The sequence below is a fragment of the Mauremys mutica genome, chromosome 3, assembly GCF_020497125.1.
Source record: "Mauremys mutica isolate MM-2020 ecotype Southern chromosome 3, ASM2049712v1, whole genome shotgun sequence".
In the NCBI taxonomy this organism is placed as follows: domain Eukaryota; kingdom Metazoa; phylum Chordata; order Testudines; family Geoemydidae; genus Mauremys; species Mauremys mutica.
The window spans coordinates 178314570-178338935 of record NC_059074.1 but is presented as its reverse complement, the minus strand read 5'-3'; the positions used below and the strand labels follow the sequence as shown (position 1 = coordinate 178338935).

The 24366-nt window shown below is 46.2% G+C and overlaps 1 protein-coding gene across 1 annotated transcript in view; it reads right to left on the bottom strand.

The window, feature by feature from the left end:
• PSME4 (proteasome activator subunit 4) overlaps positions 1-24366 on the bottom strand; it is a 230265-nt gene that overhangs the window by 93541 nt on the left and 112358 nt on the right. Inside the window, exons 21-24 of the mRNA XM_045009566.1 lie at positions 16802-16857; positions 6453-6509; positions 6122-6177; positions 5941-6039 (exon numbers count right to left, since the gene is read on the bottom strand). Of these exons, the coding sequence (XP_044865501.1) occupies positions 5941-6039; positions 6122-6177; positions 6453-6509; positions 16802-16857 (268 nt within the window). The remainder of the gene's footprint in view (positions 1-5940; positions 6040-6121; positions 6178-6452; positions 6510-16801; positions 16858-24366) is intronic.

Below are 24366 nucleotides of genomic sequence, written 5' to 3'. Positions count from 1 at the left end.
ACTACAATACCCACCTGCTGAAGTGAAAAAAACAGATTGACAGAGCCAGAAGAGTACCCAGAAGTCACCTACTGCAGGACAGGCCCAACAAAGAAAACAGAACGCCCCTAGCCATCACCTTCAGCCCCCAACTAAAACCTCTCCAGCGCATCATCAAAGATCCACAACCTATCCTGAAAGACGATCCCTCACTCTCACAGATCTTGGGAGACAGACCAGTCCTGCTTACAGACAGCCCCCCAACCTGAAGCAAATACTCACCAGCAACCACATACCACAGAACAAAAATACTAACCCAGGAACCTATCCTTGCAACAAAGCCTGATGACAATTCTGTCCACATATCTATTCAAGTGAGACCATCATAGGACCTAATCACATCAGCCACACCATCAGGGCTCGTTCACCTGCACATCTACCAATGTGATATATGCCATCACGTACCAGCAATGCCCCCCTGCCATGTACATTGGCCAAACCAGACAGTCTCTATGCAAAGAATAAATGGACACAAATCTGACATCAGGAATCATAACATTCAAAAACCAGTAGGAGAACACTTCAACCTCCCTGGTCACTCAGTAACAGACTTAGAGGTGGCAATTTTGCAACAGAAAAGCTTCAAAAACAAACTCCAACGAGAAACTGCTGAACTAGAATTAATTTGCAAACTAGATATTATTAACTTGAGCTTGAATAGAGACTGTGAGTGGCTGGGTCATTACACAAATTGAATCTATTTCCCCATGTTAAGTATCCTCACACCTTCTTTTCAACAGTCTAAAATGGGCCATCTTGATTATCACTACAAAAGTTTTTTTCCTCCTGCTGATAATAGCTCATCTTAATTAATTAGCCTCTTAGAGTTGGTATGGCAACTTCCATCTTTTCATGTTCTCTGTATGTGTGTGTATATATAGATAGATATATCTATATAGATATCTATATATCTTCTTACTATATGTTCCATTCTATGCATCTGATGAAGTGGGCTGTAGCCCACGAAAGCTTATGATCAAATAAATGTTAGTCTCTAAGGGTGCCAGAAGTACTCATGTTCTTTTTGCGGATACAGACTAACACGGCTGCTACTCTGAAACCTTAAAATTTTTGAACAAGACAGTTTAAAGTTGTGAGTTCTCCTTTATTGGGGTAGGTAGCAGAGCAGTACCATGAGAGGAGTAGAACAGGAAGAAGGCAGAATTGAGACCTTTCAAAGTTTTGGCCCAAGTGAGGGGGTATGGGGGCGTCATTTGAGCTCCCCGTCTCAGGTGCCAAAATGTTGTGGCCCGGCCCTGCCACTCTCCCAAGGGCTATCCCAGATGACTTCTCAGAGAGATTACGTAGACAATGGAGACTGCTTGACCAATTTGGACTGCCTGATCCCCATGTCAAAAGATCTTTCCGGCAAGCTGGAAGAAACTATAAAAGAGGGAAAGTGACATCATCACTTGGCTGCTCCCCCTGCCCAACTCAACACCTGGAGGACAAAGACTTTGAACAAGGGAAGGGTGGTCCAGGCCAGGAAAGAGTTTCCTCCTGTGTTTTCAGGATCTGTAATCTGTTTGTACTATCTGTCAGGGTGAGACACTGCTTGATTCAAATCCTGTTTAGTCTGTAGAAATCAAGACTACAAATTTAATTTTATTTCTTAGGCAACCAACTTTGATCTCTACACTTGCTACTTCTAATCACCTAAAATCAATCTTTCTGTAGCTAATACATCTGTTTTATATTTTACCTAAAACAGTGTGTTTTGTTTGAAGTACTTGGGAAATCTCAGCTCAGTTTACAAAGGCTAGTGTGTGTCCTCTCCACATCGAGGGAGAGGCGGACTGGGGAATGAACTTACACTGACCAGGCTTCTGACCAGTGCAAGAGGGTACAGTTCTGGGGTGCAAGGCTGAGGAAGTGGGGGGAATTGGCTGGAGCCTCTCTCTTGTTGGTTCATTAGTGGCTAGACAGCATTCATGTAGCTCAGTTGGGTGTGTCCCTGCCTGTGGATGTCTGTGCAAGTGCAATACCTGCAAGAGGTTTGTGGCTTGATACAGTGTAAGGAGGCGGTGTGGTTCCTCGCCGCCCCGGAGAGGGACGAACCCCCATTAACCCTCTCTACACACAGCACCACAGAATGAGAGGGATACCAGAGTCCAGGTTGCATCCCGGGGATCCCGTCATAGGCAATGAATGAGAAGACTGCTAATAAGGAAGGACTTTGATACCCCATCAGGAGGAAACACACAGTGACCTTGCTGGAGGGACAAGTCACAAAGAAGGAGCCTCTGGAGTTGGAGGGAGGGAGGGACGGAGGGGGAGAGAGAGAGAGAGAGAGAGAGAGAGGGGCAGGCAGGCAGGCAGGAGAAGGGGGCCCTGGAACTGGAAAGAGCTAGTCCCTGAGCGGCCAGGAAGAGGCACACCTGTGGTGAGTGGATCCTATGACAGATCTCATTGCTTCATCAGTCTTCTTGTGGAAGAGTGAGCAGCCCTCAAGTGGCAGGTCCTCAATAACTGTTTGAAATTCTTCAGATATGCCTGCCAAGGCCAGCCAGGAGGAGCGGCGTATTGCAACTGTTGTTGCTATCGCCCTGGAGGCAGCACCTGCATGTCCAAAGTGGCCTGCAACACAGTTCTGGCTGCCACATGACCTTTCGCCAGCTAGACTGGAAGTCAGCCCTGCAATCGTGTGGCAGCCTGTCAAACAGCTTTAAGCTACAAGCAGCTGATGTGGTCGCATTTTGCCAAGACCACCTGGTAGTTCAAGAGCCTCATCTGGAAGCTCGAAGTGGAGTAGGATTTCTGGCCACCACGTTTTAAGTGCTTCACTGTCTCATCTTTAGAGGTCGATTTCTGGCCGCTCTAATGGGATTGCTCATTGGCCACTGGTACTAGATGCAAATAGAACTCTGTTCATATCCAGTAGCCAGGACCTGGTACCATCTAGTTGTCCATTTGGATGTCAGTGCCAATGATGCTGGTGTCTGCCATAAGGCTTTCATGGGCTCAAACAGACCCTTGTAAATCAGGATAACTATGAGTCCCAGTACCAAGTACAGGATATTGAGGAGTTTGTGTGGGATATCCCACACCACCTGCATAGGTATCTCTAAGGCCACTGATACCAATGTCCCATGAGGTCTTGGAAAATCTTCTAGTCCTCAAGAGTAGCAGCTGACTGTTCTGGAACAAGGGCATCATCTAGAAGAGCTCATGGTCAGTACTATCTGACCCTTGCACTGGATCTGCTGCACTGAAGCCGCCTACTCCTGGTCCCATGGATGCTGCAGGGACAGGTCCAGTCTTTGTCACAGGGGTGACTGTTTGCCTCATAAGTGTGGTGGAGAGGCTGGTCCTGGATAGTACTGCAGTCCCCAGGGGGCCCACATGCCAGGATCATATGGCACCAGGCCCCACGATGTTTGATCCCAGTGATCCCAGTACTCGGCTGGGTTGGTGCTGCCCTCCACCACAGGTACATGCCTCTTATCCCCCAGATGAGATTGATACTGCTGGGTACCAAGACCTGACCAGGGATGACTACTGGCTTTCCTTTGAGTCAGAAACAATCCTCTGGGAAGGATGGTGCTCAACTTGTGGGTATAGGGGGAACCTGACTAGACAGTGGAAGCATCAAAGTCCCTGGGTCCAGAAATCTGGACAGCATCATGGTGAATGCAGCTCCAGCAGCTGCACAGGTGTCAGCCATGTCAGCATGGCCCAAAGCACTTGATCACCAACAGATTGCCCCTAACCAAGACAGAACACTGTGCATTCATTGTTCAGAGGCATGACTGCTTCACAGAGTGGGAAGTTCTTAAAGCCCAAGGATTTGCCATGGTCAGCCATAGCAGCTGGTAGTGCCAGCAACCACAGGGGGAGAACCCTTTCCCTTCACAGCGTCCTGAAGACCTAACTAAACTGAGACTAATTAATTGAGACAAAGTGGATATACATCCTGAAAAGAGTCACTTTGGGGATGAAGAACAGCTGGCTCTAACCGAATCCAGTGAAAGCAGCAGTGATTGTTGATAGGAAGGAGAATCCTTGAAGAATTAATAAAACCATGTTGAGTGCATTTGCCCCCGCCTTCACCCCTGGTTATCAAGGTAGCATGCAATCTCAGGTTCCTGGTGAATATTTCACTACTCAAACACAGAAATAGCTGTAATGGTTGGAAAGGCCTTGGGCGAACTAAGAGACTACATACTCGAATACAGACTTAACTACTGTGTCACAGTTTGGGGCAACAGCACCTGTATTTCCCCTCTGCAGTCCAGCAAAGGCATCCACTCTAGGTTCCCAGCTCCTGAGCAGTAATCTCTATTGGGTCGAGACCTGCATCTCTTTTCCCTCTTGACCAGGGTTTTTCCAGGCTGCACAATTCCCAGCAAGCCAGACTACCTAGACAGGCCTGCGTCCGCACTTTGCCTTCTACTCAGAGGCTATGGTTATAAGTTACCACACTGACCTTTCTAAGCAAGCACATCTACTCTTAAGGTGAAAGCATTACAGAAAAAACACATGAAAAACAATACAAGAACCTATGTGCATGCTAATTAGTTTATCAGAGATCACCCTCCCTCCCAACTCCAGGAGGGCTCCAATCAGAGTCAATCTTTCAAACCTCACCAAAGGGTTTTTTCTGTGGCTTCAAGTTCATAACAGTCTCAGCTCAGAACAAGCACCCGAATTGTGCAGACCAGCCTGTTTCTTTATACAGATTGGAACTCTGATCTCCAACCTTTGGGAGCAGGTAATCAGCAGACAATGGTTCTCTCCTCAGGGCATAGCTTCAAAAGGCTGGGTTTCTGCATAACTGGTGGAGGGCATTTGCATGCATCTCCCCCAGGCTACTTCCCAGGAATTCCACTTGACAGGTATTGTCCCAAAAGATCATGCTTGTTTGCTGCATTGTTCAATATAGTCCTATGACCGTGCAGGCCCACAATAATACATAATCTTTCCCTTTAATACAATGGACTCCAAAATATTTAAATTTAATTCAATATGGTTTTCCATGGAAACTGCCAAATCTGTCACATATCTAACACCTTTGCCACCTCAAAACAATATCTCCTTAAGTTATTTCAGGATGTTCTCTCATGAACTAATGCAAAAGACTAGATGCAACCTACAGATGGTTTAACATGCAGTAGCCACATGCTACTGGTGTAGATGTCTATGACTGACAAGAGCACATTCTCACTAGTGATCATGATGTACATTTGCTGCTGGCCCAATTTAAGATCTTGGTCCTTATCTTTATTGTTTTAAATGTGTGAGGACTTAACTACCTCAAAGATTGCCTTCTCTGCTCTCTACCTCAGCAGCCATGTTCAATAATCTAGATTTCACTTCTCATAACATTGGCAACTCATTTAAACTCTTCATGCCTCAATTTCTCAACCTGAAAAACGTAGATATTAATGTTTACCCACTTTCAAGAAGTGTTTGGAAATCTAATGATGAGAAGTGCTAAATATTATTTAAACGAAGGGAGGGGAGTTTGGTTCCTACATGCTTCTCAACTTAATTGGCATCTATGGTTCTATCATCATAAGTGCTTCACAAGTGCTAGCAATAGCAGCAAGGACCGTATTATTTCCATGCAGTTAAATCACCAAAATAAAAAATCCCAGCATGTAGTTTCTTAGTGACTAGCAAATTAACATAAAGAGCTATCATTAATAGCATCAATATTCAGTATATAAAAAGAGATGTTATGAGGCTTAACTAACATTTGTGCAGTGCTTTGAAACCTTTTGAAGAAGGGCACTTATTGTAACAAAAAATATTCTAATGATATATCAGCCCACTGTAACTTATATCAATTTCACTAGGAATGCATGCAGAGTTCCATTAAGACATTAAGGTCAAAAAACAGTGAAAACTAAAACTTAAAGTTGTTTTTTCCTAACTAAACTATGTAAACAAGATACTGACCCTGTTCTCCATCGATTTCTTCACTAAGTTAAAGCTCTTCCATCGGGAGTCAAACTCATGTTTGTGAGACCCTTGGAATTGTAAGAGATCACCAATGATCTAGAAACAAATGGTTTTACATTATGTAAAACAAGTCAACCCATTCAAATTAAAATAAAACATATAAAAATTACTATTATACCTTTATGATTAGAAACAAGGACTTGGTATCATCTTCTGAGTTGTCAAGTATATAGTCTACCGTTGGAATGGAAACAAAAACTGTGTTATCTGATATGAAGCTCAGTTCAAAGAGTTAACTATACTCAATGAAATATTTTATCTACTTGTGAAGCTCAAAACTTTGTGTCATTTATGTTGCCATATAATTCATGACAACAGATTTTGCCTCTTTGCTTTGCTCTACAATACTGATACAGTTAGAAGCCCAATAAACTGACAACATTTAAAGCAAATCTTTGCATATGTACTAAATACAGGAATGAGAGCGAGAGACACAAAAATGTACTTACGCAGCAGTTTCCTTATGACCCTAGCCATGGTTTCTCTATGGTTCTCTCTTGATAAATCTACACAAGATAATAAGAACATTCATTATATGAAAGTATATTCGCTAAGTTACACAGTGTTATAAAATACAGAGAAGCTTAATTGAAAAAAATAATTAATGGAAACTCAGACTATAACATGCAAAAGCTCAAAAACAGATCAGAGTTTCTTTACATTCCTCAAATCATGAGGTATGGGACTCTATAAAGGGGATATAAAAAGACTTTGGAAAAATATAATATTTTTATATACACACACACAACTTTAATAGAAACAGTCTTTAGCATCTCTTTAACAAATTTATGGGGTACCCCACTCAGTTTTCCACATCACGCTGAAATCCTATGTTACAGTCACCATCTATCAGACCAAATTCCGAACAGGACATCTTTCAAGTTCATCAACCTTGTTCACTAAATGAGTACAATAATGGTTCTTCAAGCAAAGGGGCATGCAGGTTGGGACATGCTTCTGTTCTGCCACTCAGGGTACATCTGCAATAAAAAACCTGCAGCATCGAGTCTCAGAGCCCAGGTCAGTTGACTCAGGCTCGCGGGGCTCAGGCTGCTGAGCTAAAAAGAGTGACAATGTTTGGACTTGGGCTGGAGCTTAGGTTCTGAGACCCAACCCCTCGCGGGGTGTCGGAGCCCAAACATCTATACTGCAATTTTTATACTGCAACCGGAGTAATGGCTGTGCTGCGGGTCTTTTATTGCAGTGTAGACATACCCTTAGCAGAGTTAGTAGTGGTCAAGTGCTTTGCCTAAGGTGAGGGAGAGCAAAATAGGAGTTTGGTTCTGTGCAACATCAGAGTGGTGCAGAGTGCCCATCATATCACAAGCTCTGAAGAGTACACCGACTGGGGTGGGAAAGAAGAGCAGAATGCTCAAGGGGTGGGACTTTATCCTTCAAGCAATTAAGAAGGGGAGAGAATGGAATTTCTATTCTCTTTGGTTGCTTGGAGGGGAGGGGAAAGTAGTACTTTGCCAATCCTGGCAATGGGAATGGTAGAAGGAAGAAAGAGAAAGAACTTTCCATCCCTTCAAGCACTGAGGACAGTGGTTGGAGATAAAGTTTTATTCAAAGAGAGAAGCTTCACCTCTGACAAGAACCTTTCACATGCCAGGTTAATCCTGTGCTGCAAGAAGGAGAGCTAGGCGCAAATCCCTGTTATACAAGAAGCCTGTAGTGTCACATTGTGCAACTCAGTTTCTCTGCGCCTCAGTTCCTCATCTGTAAAATGCAGATATCAGTACTTCCTATACACATTTCTCTTTACCTTTGTAAGCTCTCGTCAGCCAGGTTAACCTCCATCACTGGGTTCTGAGAAGCAGACTGTCCTGCTTGCAGCATGCTCTCTCAGTCTGTGTGTGTCTCCTTGTCAGGTCTTGCTGACTCCCTAGGCAGGCTCTGGCAACTCATTCAACCTCAACCCTTTTCTGTGGTCCTCTAATGATTTGTTATCTTTTGATCCTAGGCTTAGACTTGTGAAGAGTAAGCCACTCTTAGCCTGGCTGTAGTCAGGTAGAACATATTTCCCCAAAACACCATTCACCATTGTTTCTTCAAGGCTTCTTATCCGAGTCACCGTTTTACTTTTCCTGCTTGGTTCCTTTAACAACTTGTTTTGATCTAACTCCATAGCATAACCCATCATAAATACACACACGTAGGCATGCATCATATTGAAAAAAATAATACAGATATTTCCCAGTTGGTCCCCAGAACCTCTCAAGTGCCTAAGACAGCTAAATACAAGACTTGGCACAAGTCTTGGTGTGACTTGAAGCTGAGAAGCACCCAAATTATGAGACATGAAAAGAAAGAGGTTATGAACTACTGGGCTACATGATAGACACCTATATAATAGCTGCTCTTCTCCCTCACGCTATGCAATCTCAGAGCTCAGGGTAAACATGGCAGAGACTCAGGTCTCACATGCCAATCATTTACTATAAAAATACAATTAAATGCAACTTTGTTTGTAAGTAGCGTATTCAGTTTGAATATCTGCCCCCTTTAGTAAACTTCTGGAATATTTTTTTTATGTTTTACTAATATGAAAACTAAGGCTTCCGATTTCCCCTTCTGTGAGTCATGGCTTTTTCACTGTGGCCTAAGTGTTGCCAAGCTTTTCTGAAGTTTTCCTCCCCTCCTCTGTACCAACTGTTGTAACTGCTACTGGCCTAACTGATCTCAAACTCCACCCCAACTACACACAGATAGGTTCTCTGAAATGTACAGGACTGATCACCACCCTAAATAAAGGACAGTTACCTGTTCCGTAACTGGCGTTCTTTGAGATGTGTTGCTCATGTCTATTCCACAGTAGGTGTGCGTGCTCGCCATGGGCACCGGTGTTGGAAGTTTTTCCCTTAGCAGTACCTGTACTGGGGGAGCACCACAGTGACCCCTGGAGTGGCGCCTGTATATCACGCTATAAGGGGGACCGTGCACTTCCCCCACCCTCGGCTCCTTGCTGGACAACTCCAACAGAGGGGAAGGAGGGCAGGGTGTGGAATAGACATGAGTAACATCTCGAAGAAAGCCAGTTACGGAACAGGTAACTGTCCTTTCTTCTTCGAGTGATTGCTCATGTGTATTCCACAGTAGGTGATTCCAAGCCATGCCTGTTGGAGGTGGGTAGGAGTTCACAACAGGCCAGGATGCAGTACTGCCCTGCCGAACCCGGCGTCATCCCTAGACTGGGAGACGATTGCATAATGCGAAGTAAACATGTGAACAGAGGCCCAAGAGGCTGCTCTACAAATGTCTAGGATAGGGATATGGGCTACGTAGGCAGCTGATGAGGCCTGAGCCCTCACAGAGTGTGCCCTGACGATCGGTGGAGGGAACCCCTACCAGATCATAGCACGTGTGTTATGCACAAGGTGATCCAGCGGGAAAGACGTTGCGTAGAGATAGGTTGCCCTTTCACCCACTCAGCCGAGGCAACAAAAAGTTGCGAAGATTTCCGGAAAGGTTTGGTCCAATCCAGATAAAAGGCCAACACTCTACGTACATCGAGCGTGTGGAGGCAGCGTTCCTCGTTGGAGGAATGGGGCTTAGGACAGAGCACGGGGAGAAAGATGTTCTGTTCCATATGGAAGGCGGAGACCACCTTCAGAAGGAATGCTGAGCGTGGGTGAAGCTGGACTTTGTCCCTGTGGAAGACTGTATGGGGGGTTCCGAGGTTAAGGCCCTGAGTTCTGAGACTCGTCGGGCCAACGTGATTGCTACAAGGAAGGCTACCTTCCATGAGAGGTGAGACCAGGAACACGTGGCCAGAGGCTCAAAGGGAGGACCCATGAGTCGGGACAAAACTAGGTTCAGGTCCCACTGTGGCACAGGGGGTCTAGTGTACAGGAATGAACGGTCAAGGCCCCTCAGGAAAAGGGAGGTCGTAGGGTGGGAAAAGTCGAGTGCCCTTGCACCAGCAGGTGGAAGGCCGATATGGCTGCCAGGTGTACCCTGATAGAGGCGGGTGCCAGTCCCTGGATTCTAAGGGACAGGAGGTAGTACAGGATAAGCTGGAGAGGTGCGGAGGAAGGGAAGACTCCCCGCTCACTCACCCTCTTGGAAAACCTGGACCACTTCACCATGTACGTCCAGCGGGTGGACAGCTTCCTACTTTCCAGGAGGACCCGCCTCACTTGCTCTGAACACCTGCCCTTCTCCTCGTCTAGCCACGGAGCAACTATGCTGTCAGGTGGAGCACAGCTAGATTGAGATGGTGGAGGCAGCCCCCATCCTGGGAGAAGAGGTCTGGGTGAAGCGGCAGCGTCCTCCGGGGGGCCACCAAGAGGCGAAGGAAGGCCCACGCCAGGGCTATAAGGATGACTCTCGCCTTGTCTGCTTTTACCTTTTGTAGGACTCTCTCAATGAGTTGGAACGGCGGGAAAGTGTAAAGGACCTGGCCTGACCACTGCAGGAGGAACACATCAGAGGTCGCACCCTTCCCCACTCCTCCCTGGAGCAGAACCAGGGGCAATGCCGGTTCTGGTGAGTTGCAAAGAGGTCGACCTGGGGAACTCCCCACTCTCGGAAGAGCCGGTGAACGACCTCTGAGTGGAGTAACCACTCGTACTGGGGGGAGAAAACCCTGCTGAGGCGATCTGCTTGCGTATTGTGGACGCCCGGGAGGTGTGCAACCCCGTAGGGAGATATCGTGGGAAAAACAGAACTCCCATAAGCTCAGGGCTTCCCAGCAGAGGGCTAAGGAGCGAGTTCCACCTTGCCTCTTGATGTAGTACATGGCGGCGGTGTTGTCCGTGAGGACCCTGACCACCTTGCTGTGAAGGTGCGTGTGGAAGGCCACACATGCCAACCGTACTACCCTGAGCTCTTTGACATTTATGTGAAGGGACAAATCCAGGATTGACCACGTCCCCTGGGTTTGCATGTTCCCTGTGTGGGCTCCCCAACCTAGGTCCGACGCACTGATCACCAGGTCCATAGATGGGTTGGCATCCTGAAAGAGAACCCCTTGCAGCATATTGCTTGGGTAATACCACCGTTGAAGGGAAGGCAGTATCAGGGACGGAATTGTGAGAACCTTGTTCAGCCCATCCCAGGTCTGGGAGAATTGGGAGGCTTGCCAGAGTTGGAGGAGCCTCATTTGGAGCCTGGCATGGCGGACCATGTATGCACATGCTGCCATGTGCCCTAGAATTCTAAGGCATGCCCTTGCCGTTGTCACCGGGAAAGCTGTGACCGATGAGATGAGACCTCTTAGGGTCTTGATCCTGTCCAGGGGGAGAGAGGTTATGGCCCTTGAGGAGTCCAGCAGCACCCCAATGAACTCTATGCGCTAAACTGGAACTAAGATTGATTTGGCTTTGTTCACCACTAGGCCGAGACCAGTGCATGTCGAAAGGAGCAGCTCTACGTGGGTCTTTACCTCGGAACGAGAGTCGCCCTTGAGAAGCCAAACTAGGAAGTGGAGGAAGTGCCTGTGCCCCTCGAAAACATGGATGTGAAAATACACGTCCTGGAGGTCCAGGGCTGCATACCAGCCCCCGGGGTCCAAGCAGGGGATAACAGAGGCCAGGGACACCATGCAGAACTTGGAGCAGGCGAGAAAATGGTTTAGGTCCCACAGGTCCAGGATGGGCCTGAGGCCCCCTTTGGCCTTCAGAATCAGGAAGTACCGGGAGTAGAACCCTTTGCCCTGGAATTCTACAGATACTCTTTCCACCGCCCCTAGGAGCAGTATACGGTCCACTTCCTGCCCTAGGAGGTGTGCCTGCTCTGGGTCCCCCGGGCCTACAGGGGAGGGCGGGGTGCAACCCATGATGGTGGTTGGAAATGGTGCTGAGGACCCACTGGTCCAATGTTACGGGGGACCACGCCATGCGGAAGGCAGACAATCAGTTGCAGAACACAAACTTTATTAATTGGGGGAGTCTCCCTGGCAACTGGCCCTGTGCCTCCCTGGCAAATAGTCAAAACTGCCTCTTTCCCTGTCTCTTGCCCCTAGAGGGCCCAGGCTGAGGGCCGGAGCGGGACTGCCACTGAGACCGGCGTTTTTGGTCTCTCAGTCTCTTATACAGGGGCTCGTATCTGCTCCTTGCAGGTTAAGCCGATGGTTGCGATTTGGCCTTGTCCTTAGCTGCAGGGACGTAGAGGCCCAAGGTCTGCAGGGTGGTGTGGGAATCCTTCATCCCATGCAGTCTGACATCCGTCTGGTCCGCAAAGAGCGCTTTCCCATCAAACGGGAGGTCTTGCATAAGGGATTGGGCCTCCGTCGACAGTCTAGACAGGAGGAGCCATGACGCCCTGCGCGTGGAAATCGCTAAGGCCATCGAGTGGGCTACAGTGTCGGCTGCGCCTGACGCCGCTTGCAGGGCCACTTTAGCCACTGCCGCCCCCTCTTCCACTAGAGCCTTAAAGTCCTTCCTGTCCCAGTCTGGGAGGAGAGGCTCAAACTTAGGCAGAGACTCCCACAGGTTAAAGTCATATCTTCTCACTAAGGCCTGGTGGTTGGCTACCCTGAGCTGGAAACTTGCCAAGGAATAAAATTTTCTACCAAAGAAGTCCAGTCGTCTGGCGTCCTTATTTTTGGGGGTAGGTGCAGGCTGGCCCTGTCACTCTCTGTGGTTTACCGACTCTACCACAAGCGAGTTAGGTGCCGGGTGGGAATAGAGGTACTCATGGTCCTTGGCTGGCACAAAGTACTTCCTTTCAGCCTTCTTGGAGATTGGGGCCAAGGAGGCAGGAGTTTGCCACAGGGTGTTGGAAATGTTGGCTAAACCCTGGTGCTGGGGCAGAGCCACATGGCCCGGTGCCAAGGGAGATAACACGTTAAAAAGGGAATTGGAAGGGCGCTCCATCTCCTCGGCCTTCAGTTGGAGGCTGGATGCCATCCTTTTTAGCAGGTCTTGGTGTGCCTTAAAATCCTTCTGAGGGATTGATGGTGGAGGAGCCATTATGGTGTCGTCCGGTGCCAGGTATAGAGCCGGCATGGAGCTATAGGCTTTGGTCAGTACCAGGGGGTCAAGCCCCAGATCCGAGTCTGGGCGTGGGTCCGGTGACTCATGGTCCATCGATTTGTCTCTTAGGCGGCCAGACGAGGCTAATGGAGCCTGAGACGCTCCAGCGACTGAGCAGGCCCCCATCTGGGCAGGCATCAGCAGCCACGGTGCCCATTGGCACCACTGTCCCTGCCACGGGGCCCCTTGCCACTGACCCGGTTGAGGGTCCAGTGGAGGTAGTTGTCCCAGCTGAGCCGCACGGGCTGAGGATGGGAGGCTGGGTGCTAAGGCCGAGGTCACCGTTGAGCACACAGTCTCATGGGAACGGTACGAGCGGCGGTGCCTGCGATGCCGCCTCCCTCGGGACCTGGACCTCGATGTCGAGGAACGGTACCCGCCCAAAGTGCTGCTTCGGTACCCATTACAGCATCGCGAGCTCCAATGCCTCTGCGCCGAGGCATCGTGAGGGGAATCTCGAGTGCTATGTCTAGTTGAGTGGGAATCGGAACGAGAACGACGACGTGTATCCCGTTGAGACTGGCTGCGGTAGTCACGTCGCGAAGGTAAACGTTCCCGGTGCCTCTCTCAATGCCTGTGCTCGTTGGAAGTGGCATAGAGGGTACCCCAGATTCCTGTCCGGGTGGTGACTGGGATGGCCTGGTCGGTGTCGAGGGAGGGCGAGAGCTGCCGGACGACCGGTCGCTGCATGCCGAACGGTGCGGGGAGCGGTCCTCGGACTGGGAACTGCGACCCGCAGGAGAGGTTTGATGGGCATCCTATGGAGGCTTGCCGCAGGACCGGGGGCCCGACACGGGCTGCGTGCCTGGAACCGGCAGACTCATGATGTCTTTTGCAGCCTGCATCACCTCCGGCGTCAACAGCATCCGCACCGGTGGAGGCCTTGAGCTTGTGGGGGGGGACCACGGGCTACCTGAGGTGGGACCAGCCTCCCCTCTTTCCTTGTCTCGGCACCGCTGCAAGGTAGGGCTCTTTCCCTGTTTCTTGGAGGAGGAGCGGTGCCGGCTGGTCGAGGGGGCCTAACTACACACCGGCGATGCGGCGGCGGGTGCCGAGTCCACCCGGCGTGCTGGAGTTGCGGCCAATGCGATTCCATCAGGAGAACATGGAGTCTAATGTCTCTCTCCTTCGTGGTCCGCGGCTTGAATGACCTGCTGCTCTTACAACGTTTGCTGATGTGAGTCTCACCCAAGCAGCGGAGACACTCAGCATGCGGGTTACTCCTAGGCATAGAACAGCAACAGGAGTCGCACGACTTGAAGCCCCAGGCATGCCCCGAGCCCACTCTAATAACTGAAGTAACAATTCCACGAATGGTACCACTAAGGTCGGGTAGAAGAGTTGGAGCACAAAGTTCCAACTACCTTCACTGGCGGCAAGAAGGAACTGAGGGTGGGGGGGAGCACACGGTCCCCCTTATAGCGCGATATACAGGTGCCACTCCAGGGGTCGCCGCGGTGCTCCCCATCCGCCCATGGGCACTCCTAAGGGAAAATCTTCCAACACCGGTGCATGTGGCGAGCATGGACACCTACTGTGGAATACACATGAGCAATCACTCAAAGAAGAACCAGGACCACACTGCACTTAGGCACTCAAACAGGACATACTTTGCAGGTGCAGCAAGATTAAAAGTGTTAGCCAAAGTATATGTTATACGTATTGCACACCATATCAATATGTATTACACATTATATTAACATTAGCACAAAGTCATGCTAAACTGCATTCTGCTCACTCAGGCTGAGGTATATAGCCCACAATACCCTGCACAGCACAATTATGCACTTCGCATAGGTGGATGCAGAACTTGTCAAAACCAAGACACATGAATGCTCTGCCCTGGTACAAGCTTGGGAGGTGCCTTCACAGGCAATTGGTATTGGAATGTGTCCAAAAACAGAATAAGGAAAAATGATACCGGAAAAATAAGGTACACATTTATTTGGTAAATTTTAGTCCTGGATGATGTACAGAGTGTTTTTAGCTCGTAAACAGTTACAATATAAATACAGACAGTTTTGGGAGTGTATTTCGGAGCACAGCTTCTGTGTAAAGTGAACTAAATGCTGGGACTGCTTCCCAGAAGGAGTGGTAACGTATTACCGTATGTACTCATTCATAAGCCGAATTTTTTTAATAAAAAAAAGGGAAGCACTGGAGAAGGGGGTCGATTTATGAACGGGTATAGAGAGGGAGAGGTGGGACACAGCCCCTCCCCTCAATAGAGGGAGCGAGGAGAGGCAGCACAGCCAGCAGAGACAGAAGGGAAGAGGTGGGGCCAGAGTCTCTCTGCTTCTGGCCACTCTGCTCTCCCCCCAGCCTCTGAAGCAGCTGCAGCTCCAGGGCTGGCAGGCTACAGCCGCACCACCCGGCCCGGCCCGCCAGAGCACGCTGAGGCTGCGGCCACACCGCCCAGTCTGGCCCGCTGGAGCAGGCTGTGACTGCGCTGCCCAGCCTGCCGGTGCAGCTCTAGCCAGGCCAGAGACATCCTCCCCTGGCCCTCCCCAGATAAGGTGGGAAGGGATGGGATGGGGAGAGTGTGGGGGGTCCTGGGCTAGGGGTCATGTGGGGGGTGGTCACAGGGGTTACTTCCCTGACCCCCAGCTTCTCCCCCACAAAAAAATTTCCCCACCAGTTGCTGTCCTGGCCTGTCAGGGTAAGCAGCTGGCACGCCCCAACACTTTGTTTACTTAGGTTTATCTCTGTGTCTGCGGATGCTCGAGGTAAACAAACCATCTTGGCCCGCCAGTGGCTTATCCTGATGGCCCAGGAGCCATCTGTTTTCCTTAACCAAAAGAAGGTTGAGAGGAGATATGATTGCTCTCTTTAAATACATCAGAGGGATAAATACCAGGGAGGGAGAGGAATTATTTCAGCTCAGTACTAATGTGGACACAAGAACAAATGGATATAAATTGGCAGTCAGGAAGTTTAGGCTTGAAATTAGACGAAGGTTTCTAACCATCAGGGGAGTGAAATTCTGGAACAGCCTACCGAGGGAAACAGTGGGGGCAAAGGACCTCTCTGGCTTTAAGATTAAGCTTGATAAGTTTATGGAGGGAATGGTTTGATAGGATAACGCGATTTAGTCAATAGGTCAATAACGTGCCGCCACTGGTAATTAGTACCGAGGGTCAATGTTGGGATATTGAAAGTCTTTTTCCCGAGTGTCAGGCTGGAGAGTCTTGCCCGCATGCTCGGGGTTCAGCTGATCGCCATATTTGGGGTCGGGAAGGAATTTTCCTCCAGGGTAGATTGGCAGTGGCCCTGGAGGTTTTTCGCCTTCTTCCGCAGCATGGGGCAGAGGTCGCTTGCTGGAGGATTATCTGCTACTTTAAGTCTTTAAATCAGGATTTGGGGACTTCAACAGCTGAGTCAAGGGAGAGAATTATTTCAGGAGTGGGTGGGTCAGCTTTTGTGGCCTGCATTTTGCGGGAGGTCAGACTAGATGATCATAATGGTCCCTTCTGATCTTAAGTTCTATGATTCTAGGAGCCAAAGTTTGCTGACCCCTGAATTATAGGGTGGGCTTATGAACGGGTCATAATTTTTTTTCCATTTTTACTTATCCATCTGGGGGGGGGGGGTCGGCTTATAAATGAACCGGCTTATGATTGAGTATATATGGTAACTCTTTCCTTTCTATATTGTACTGCTTTGTCTTTAGACTATAAGTTTGGCAAAGCTTGGTTAGTTGGTCTCAAACATTTTTAATAATGAACCACAAATGTAATCAAATCAATTGCCTATGCATTAACAATAAGAGTATGAAATTAATTATCTTGTGACTTGATTTAACAGAGTTAGGATTGACCTACCATAGTTAACGCCTGTGTAAAGTTTTGTCTCTTCCAAAGACACCAGACTTGGAACCCTGCATAAAGACAAAATACACTGTATTACAAGGTAAGGAAATCTGTCTAACAAAATGAGTTTTATTGACAACTAATTTCTACTTACAATGTAAGGTTGATGCTAGTGGATGACCAAGAAGGTTTAATTTACTAATTTTGTTATTTATCTTTAACATTCTGAAAGCTAGGAATACATACTGGTCAGGTGGTTTGCCTTTTTTGAGAGCGTGAAAGCCAAGGCAAAGCCACCTTGAGTATAAAATCTTAATCCAGTTCCATTTAACAAGAGTTAGAAATGACTCATTTCTTCCAATGCATGTTCACATCAGCATGACAATGAGGGACAGTGGCACTGATACAGCCATTTATTGGATTAATTGCAGGTGAATCAGATTACTGGATAGCAGGGAACTGAATAAGAGTCTCAGGAAAGGCAGAATATATAAATTCAATAGCTTATTTTTCCCTCACACCTGTGGTCCTTCCTTTAAATAAAGAAAATGGTGTGCAATGTGCCTAGGCCCAGCTGTTAATGCTAGTCTCTGAAGCCCACCACTAATAATAACCATGCCAAGAGAGTATATAATAGTCAGAACAATACAGCTACGTGACAAGTTTTTTCTTATAAAGAAAAGCTTAACCAAGACAATGATTTGGTTATGACTTGATTCTACTCTGCATTTTTAGTCCTTGTAAGATGTGGTTTTTGCACATGATTGCATAAATAAAACAGCAGACTGTGACATTGCATGCCAATGTATCTAATGGCAAGACCAAGTCATTAGAATATACATTAAATTTTATTTCCTGTTTTGTTTCTAAAGCTACATCATAGACACTAAGGGTAAGTGGATTCAAACCCTGAAGGAAAAACCACCAGGATACTTTTCAAAGAAATTCAGGAGCTACATAAATACTGCACTAACATGTTGCAAGAACAGTATCATCCAACGGTCCATACTGCTAAATATAATTTTCTTGTAGAATTGAGGATTGTATCAACAGTGGAAATGGTGCAAAAAAAGTTAGAGAACTGGGAAGAGGAACAATATCAGTCTTTTATTGTTATAGATGTTTGCCCACTTGGCAAGAAGTGCTTATACATGTAGCATCAGCACACACAGTCCTAACACAATAAAATGAAACAAAGCTCAACATTTAAATTGGTGGATTGAGAGGTTAACTCGCCAAGACCAGAACTGAGGGTTATATTTACCCCAGAACAATAATTGATATCACTGATACCTAAAACAGAACAGAAAGCTACAGTCATTACATTAGGTGAGGTACTGAGGATGTCAACAACAACTGCAGGAAAATCCCAACATCCTAAATCCTAAAATAAAGTCTTGTAGGTAAGAGACTGATTTTATTGTTTTTGTAATGTTCACATCTACACATTAATCTAAATCCCAAATCAATTAAAAAGGAAGGCATTTTAGTTCAAATTTTAAAAGCTCCCAATTTAACCAAAATAATAAATAATAATAATAATGTTTTCAGTTTATTTTCCCGTCTGTGCTTCTAATAGCACTAAATAAGAAGCTTGAAAACAAACACCTTTCCATACTAATAACTTTTCATTTATTTTTCCCTATGAAAAGAACTGATATTAATATGGGTGCTCCAGTTATAATGATTTGTTTGGGTACTAACACTGATTCCCGAGCAGCTCCAACATTAAGGTAAGATAGCCGTTCCCTCTAAAAGAAGACACTAATGGTGCTAGATAGAAAAATCTATTTTTCGAAAAATGCTGGCTAATTAGCATAAATCCTTCTTAAAAACAGATGTGTATATTTCTCTAATAGATATTTCCAATTTGGAAGATATTAACAACATTAAAGAAATGAAGATTACTTATTTATAACCAGAGTTCTTCAAGACGGCTCTGCATATTCCCACTTATGGGGTACTGCACCACCTATTGGTGTTTAACGGTAGAACATTCTCCAAGCAGTGTCAGAGTGCTCACACTCTTACACCTCCCCTTAGCATCTCCGAACATTTTGAGGATGAGGCTATATAAGGGGATCCAGAGGCCTCTACCACCTCAGTTCCTTCTATCACCAATCCAGAGACACAGAACAAGAGGACTCTGAGAAAAAGACGGGAAGGTGGGAGGGAAGTGTGAATATGCAGCGCCATCTCAAAGAACTGGTTACAAGTAGTGATTTTCATTTCTTCGAGTGACTCTGCATACTCCCACTTATGGGTAGTTTGATCAGCAGTGCTGAAAATAATATGGAGGAGGGAACAGAGTCCTAACTGAATAGAGACTGAAACACCGCTCTACTAAATCTAGCATCAGCCCTGGAAGCCAAATCACGAGCATAATATTTACTAAAGCACATATAAAACTCCAGGTTGCAGCCCTGCATATTTCTGAAACAGGGACTTGCTTAAGACACTGCCACAGCTTTGGTGGAACAAGTCCATACCATTATAGGTATAGAAACTCCTGAAAATGTATAACATTCAACAATACGTTGTTTAATCCATCTAGAAATAACCTGGGGAGATATGGTATAACCCACATGACTGTTAGCATAAAACATGAATAATCTACGTGATTTTTTAAAACTTTTAGTCTTTCTTAAATAACATGCAAAAGCACTTCTTGCATCCAAAGTATATAAAACAGATTCCCCCTTATTAGTAAGCAGCTTTGGGAAAAAGACTGGCAAATTAACTGTCTGACTGATATGAAATTCAAAAACTACTTTTGGCAAAGACCTGGGATCAGGCCTAAGAACCACCTTATCTTTATGAAAAGACATAATTGGAGGATCAGCTATCAAGGCATTTAATTCACTCACCTTTCTGACTGATGTTATTGCAATAATGAATGCGGTTGTAAGAGATAAAGAATAGTCAGCCAACGGTTCAAAAGGTTGTTTCATGAGTGTAAATAAGACCGAGTTAAGATCACAAGGAGGGACAGGATTTCTAAAAGGGGGATACATATTAGCTAACTTCATAAACTTCTTACTCATGTTATGCACAAACAGCGATCTACCATCAACCAAAATACGGTCAGCTGAAATAACTGCCAAATGAACTTTCAAATACGAGTTAGATAACACCTCAGTTTTTTTGTGCATGAAATATTCTAACGTACAAGGTATGGAAGCTGAGACAGGACAATCAGATTTTCCCTGCATCCAAGCCACAAATCTGGACCATTTCAAAGAACAACCTCAGCTGGTAGACAGCTTTCTAGAACTAAGTACATTCTACACCGAAGAGGAACATGACTGTTCAAGAGTAATCAGAGTCAAAATCCGACTGCCCAAGACATGAGTTAAAGTGACTGAGGATCTAGATGAAGAATCCTGCCCTAGTTGCTGAGATGGAAAATCTGGAGACTGAGGAGAACATATCAATACACTGGTGGACAGTTGAAGTAGATTCATAAACCACTGCTGATGCAGCCAAACCAGGGCAATGAGAATTATCTTTGATCTGTCCTGATATATCTTCCTTACCACTCTCTGGATCAATGGAAAAGGGAGAAAAAGTGTACAGATGGTGGCTTCCCCAGTCCAGAAGGAAAGCATCCAAGATGGATTAACTGTCCCTTCCTACTCTTGAGCAAAAGACACGACATTTAGTGTTGAACCTTATAGCAAACAGGTTGACATCTGACTGAGCCCAACTGGAAAAGATGCTCTGAATCAATTCATCCTTCAGAGGTCATTAGTGCATTTGAGAACTGTCTCCAGTGAGATGATCTGCAATCACTTATTTTCTCCTGCTAAATGCAGGGCCATCAAATAAGTATCATGGAGAATACCCCAGTCCCATAAACTGATTGCTTCCGCACAGAGCTGAGCAGAGAAAGCACCGCTATTTGTTGGCCTAATACAGACTTGATGAATTATTCACTATCATTTGCACAACCCTCCTGTGTAAATGAGAGAAAATCTGAGGGCCAGATGAATGGCTCTTAACTCCAACAAGCCAGACAGGCTTTCCTGCTATCAAGTCCAATATGGAGACTATGAATAAAATTCCTCAGAGTGGGACAGAGATTCAATTTTTTCACATTCAGAACCAGTCCCAGGTCTGAAAAAAGAAAAAAAGATGTGGCTGTAAAAGCAATGTGGCTTGCTAGATCCTCATGAATAGCAGCATTCAGCAGCCAATAGTCCAAATACAGGTAAATACACATAGCCTGCTTTCACAAATGAGCCGCTACCACAGAGAGGCACTTTGCAAAAAATTTTAATGCTGTGGACAGGCCAAATGGAAGTACCTTGTACTAGAAATGGCATCCTGCCATCATGAAATGAAGGTACTTTCAATAACCGTGTTGAACAGAAATATGAAAATACACGCCCTTTAAATTGAGACCCGCAAACTAATCCATAGTTGAAAATGAAGGGATTATAGAGCCATAGTTAACATACGAGACCATGTGTTGCTCTGTACCTCGGCGGAACACCCAGTACCCCCATGTTCATCCTTGTAAAATGATTGTGTGGTATCCAATGCAAAGTTTGTCATGTTGGGTGTCTTCGGAAGGTTCATGATGCACTGAGCATGGTTGTTATAGTGATGTTATAGTAATGTAACAGGTTATAATTTCGTGTATGTAGTTATGAGGCTGAAAATGCATCCTCATGGCTTAGAACAGTGGCTCTCAAACTTTTTTTTTTTTTTTTAAACTGGTGACCCCTTTCACATAGCAAGCCTCTGAGTGAGACCTCCCTTATAAATTAAAAACACTTTTATATATTTAAACACCATTATAAATGCTGGAGGCAAAGCAGGATTTGGGGTGGAGGTTGACAGCTTGTGACCCCCCATGTAATAACCTCGTGACCCCAAGGGGTCCCAACCCCCAGTTTGAGAACTCTCTCCAGAAGCAGAGGGGCAATTCACACCTCATCAGGGCATGGATGGGATAAACCCAGACCAGCCTCACAGGAACAAATGGCATTGGCCTAGGCGGCAACAAAAGAATCCGTTAGACTCTCCAGGGAGTCACCTCCCCACTTCCTTTGGTCAGTTTGGAACTGCGATGAGGTAATGCTCACCTGACTCAGAAGGGAGGGAGGGGACGAAAAGCCAAGAGGAAAGAAAGAACATGATAAAAGGGAGAGACATTGGCCATGCTTGCTCTCTCTCTTCCACCTACAGCTACAGATATCACACCAAGCGACTGAAGAGCTGATCAAAGGGGAGAGCCTGGCTGAAGAGCAAACAGCCAGCCTGTGGTGAGAAGCATCTAGGTTTGTAAGGACACGGAAAGTGTTAAGATCAGCTTAGAATGCGTTTTGCTTTTATTTCATTTGACCAAATCTGACTTGTTAAGTTTTGACTTATAATCACTTAAAATCTATCTTTATAGTTCATAAATCTGTTTGTTTATTCTACCTGAAGCAGTGCATTTGGTTTGAAGCGTGACAGAGACTCCACTTAGGATAACAAGCCTGGTACATACCAATTTCTTTGTTAAATTGATGAATTCATATAAGCTTGCAGTGTCCAGTGGGCATAACTGGACACTGCAAGATGGAGGTTCCTAGGGTTGTGTCTGGGACTGGAGATACTGGCTAGTGTCATTCAGTTGCACAATCCAAGGAGGAGTTTACATGTCAGCGGCTGTGCGTGAACAGCCCAGGAGTGAGGGTTCTCACAGCAGAGCAGGCTAAGGCTGGCTCCCAGAGTCAAGGATTGGAGTGACCTAACAGATCACCGGTCCAGAGAACACCAGAGTGGAACATCACAGACCAAAACTTGCAAATGCACTTGTTCAGGTTTCTTAAATCTAAAATTGGATGAAACTCCCCCATTCTTTTTCTGCTCCAGAAAGTATCTTGAATAAAGCCCCTTGTCCCTCAGGAGTTTGGATATCTCCTCGATAGCTGCTATCTGTGCACTTCTGAAAGAACAGTCTCATGAGATGGTTCCCAAAAAAGAGAAATGTAGGGGCAACTGAAAGGGGGTAATTTCTCAAACAGAATGGCATAGCCCTTCTCTGTAATTTCTAAGACCCATTTGTCCAACATAATAAGATTCTATTTGCTGACAAAATGTGGTAGCCTGTCTCTAAACAGAGGAAGGGGAGGATCCTCGCTGACTGGTTCAACTCAATTCTCACATCAAATCTGAGGTCTGGTGTTCAACGAAGACAAGAGGAAAGGAGCAGACTGCTTAGATAGGCCTCAATTTAAAAGACCTCTTTTTGCAGTGGCTCTGGAAGCACATTGTCAACAACAGCAATAGTAGGCTTTTTTGATTTGATGAGAAATAAGCCAAGGGAGATTGCAAATAATACTGTCTCTGAAAATGGAAAGTAGGTCTCCTCTTAGAAGAAATCAAGCCCAAGAGCGAGCCATCGATCCTGTCTCCATCTTTTTTCAGAAGCGCATCTGTCTTTTCACTGAAAATACCTCCCCTTCAAAGGAGAGATCTTCCATCTTAATTCTAGTATCCAGAGCCAGAGTAGAGGGAAGCTAAGCATGTTTCCTCAGAGTAACTGCAGAAGCCAGTGTTCTATCAGAAGAGTCCGAGGCACCAAATGAAGCCCTGAGAGCATGTTTTGCCATATTCTGGCTCTCCACTATGATCACAACTGCAATCTTCTTTTGTCATCTGGCAAAACCTGCACAAACAATGACATCTTTTCCTGCAGGTGGAACTGATAGAGAGCCATAACTGCTTGGTAAGTTGCAATCCTAATACCAAGAAAGGAAGAAGAGAATAACTTTCTTCCTAGGAAATCAGTCTTTTTCCCTTCCCTATCAGCAGGAGTGGAATGTGCTTGTCTAAAATTCAAACAGCCACCACCAGAAGCAAATTAGGTACAAAATGTGTGTGAAAATAAGAAAACCCTTCCAAAGGCATCTGAAATAATCTGTCTCCTAGGCTTGCAGGCATGGATAGTTTTAGCAGGCTGTAATAGACCATCAAGGACTGGAATAACATCCTACTTTTGGAGGTAGCCCTAAGAATGTCAAACACCGAGTGGTAGGTTCCCTCCACAGATACTGAAGGTAAGTTCACTGTGGATACCAGCTGATCCAGCAGGTCATGAAACTGTAAAGCATCCTCAGAAGGGGAAGAGGCAGAAGCCATTCCATCATGCCTGTCTGGTGACAAATCAGGATTGTAGTCTGTGTCCGCACACTCTTGATCAAAAAAAAAAAAAAGAGGCGATATCTCATCATCTTCTTCAGATAGAGTATCAGGCACCATTGTCAGTGAAATCAGATTCAAGGATTTCTCTGCTGCCAGACCCTCTACAGATGAAGCATCACCTCTCTATCCATACCTATAATAATGAAAAATTACTGTAATAGCCCTGTAAAAAGCTATGAAGCCCAGGACCGCCAATTTCCCCAGAAACTGGGATTCCGGAACATACCCATAGGAGGGGGACCAAAACTAGGCATGAACAAGGAGGAAACAAGTTTCTTTATTCATCTTCTAGCCTCCTCTGGATACGGATCAGGCCTCAGATTCGCAATGGAACACAGTGGAGACAGCAAAGGATCTTGAGGGAGGACAAAGAAATAGAG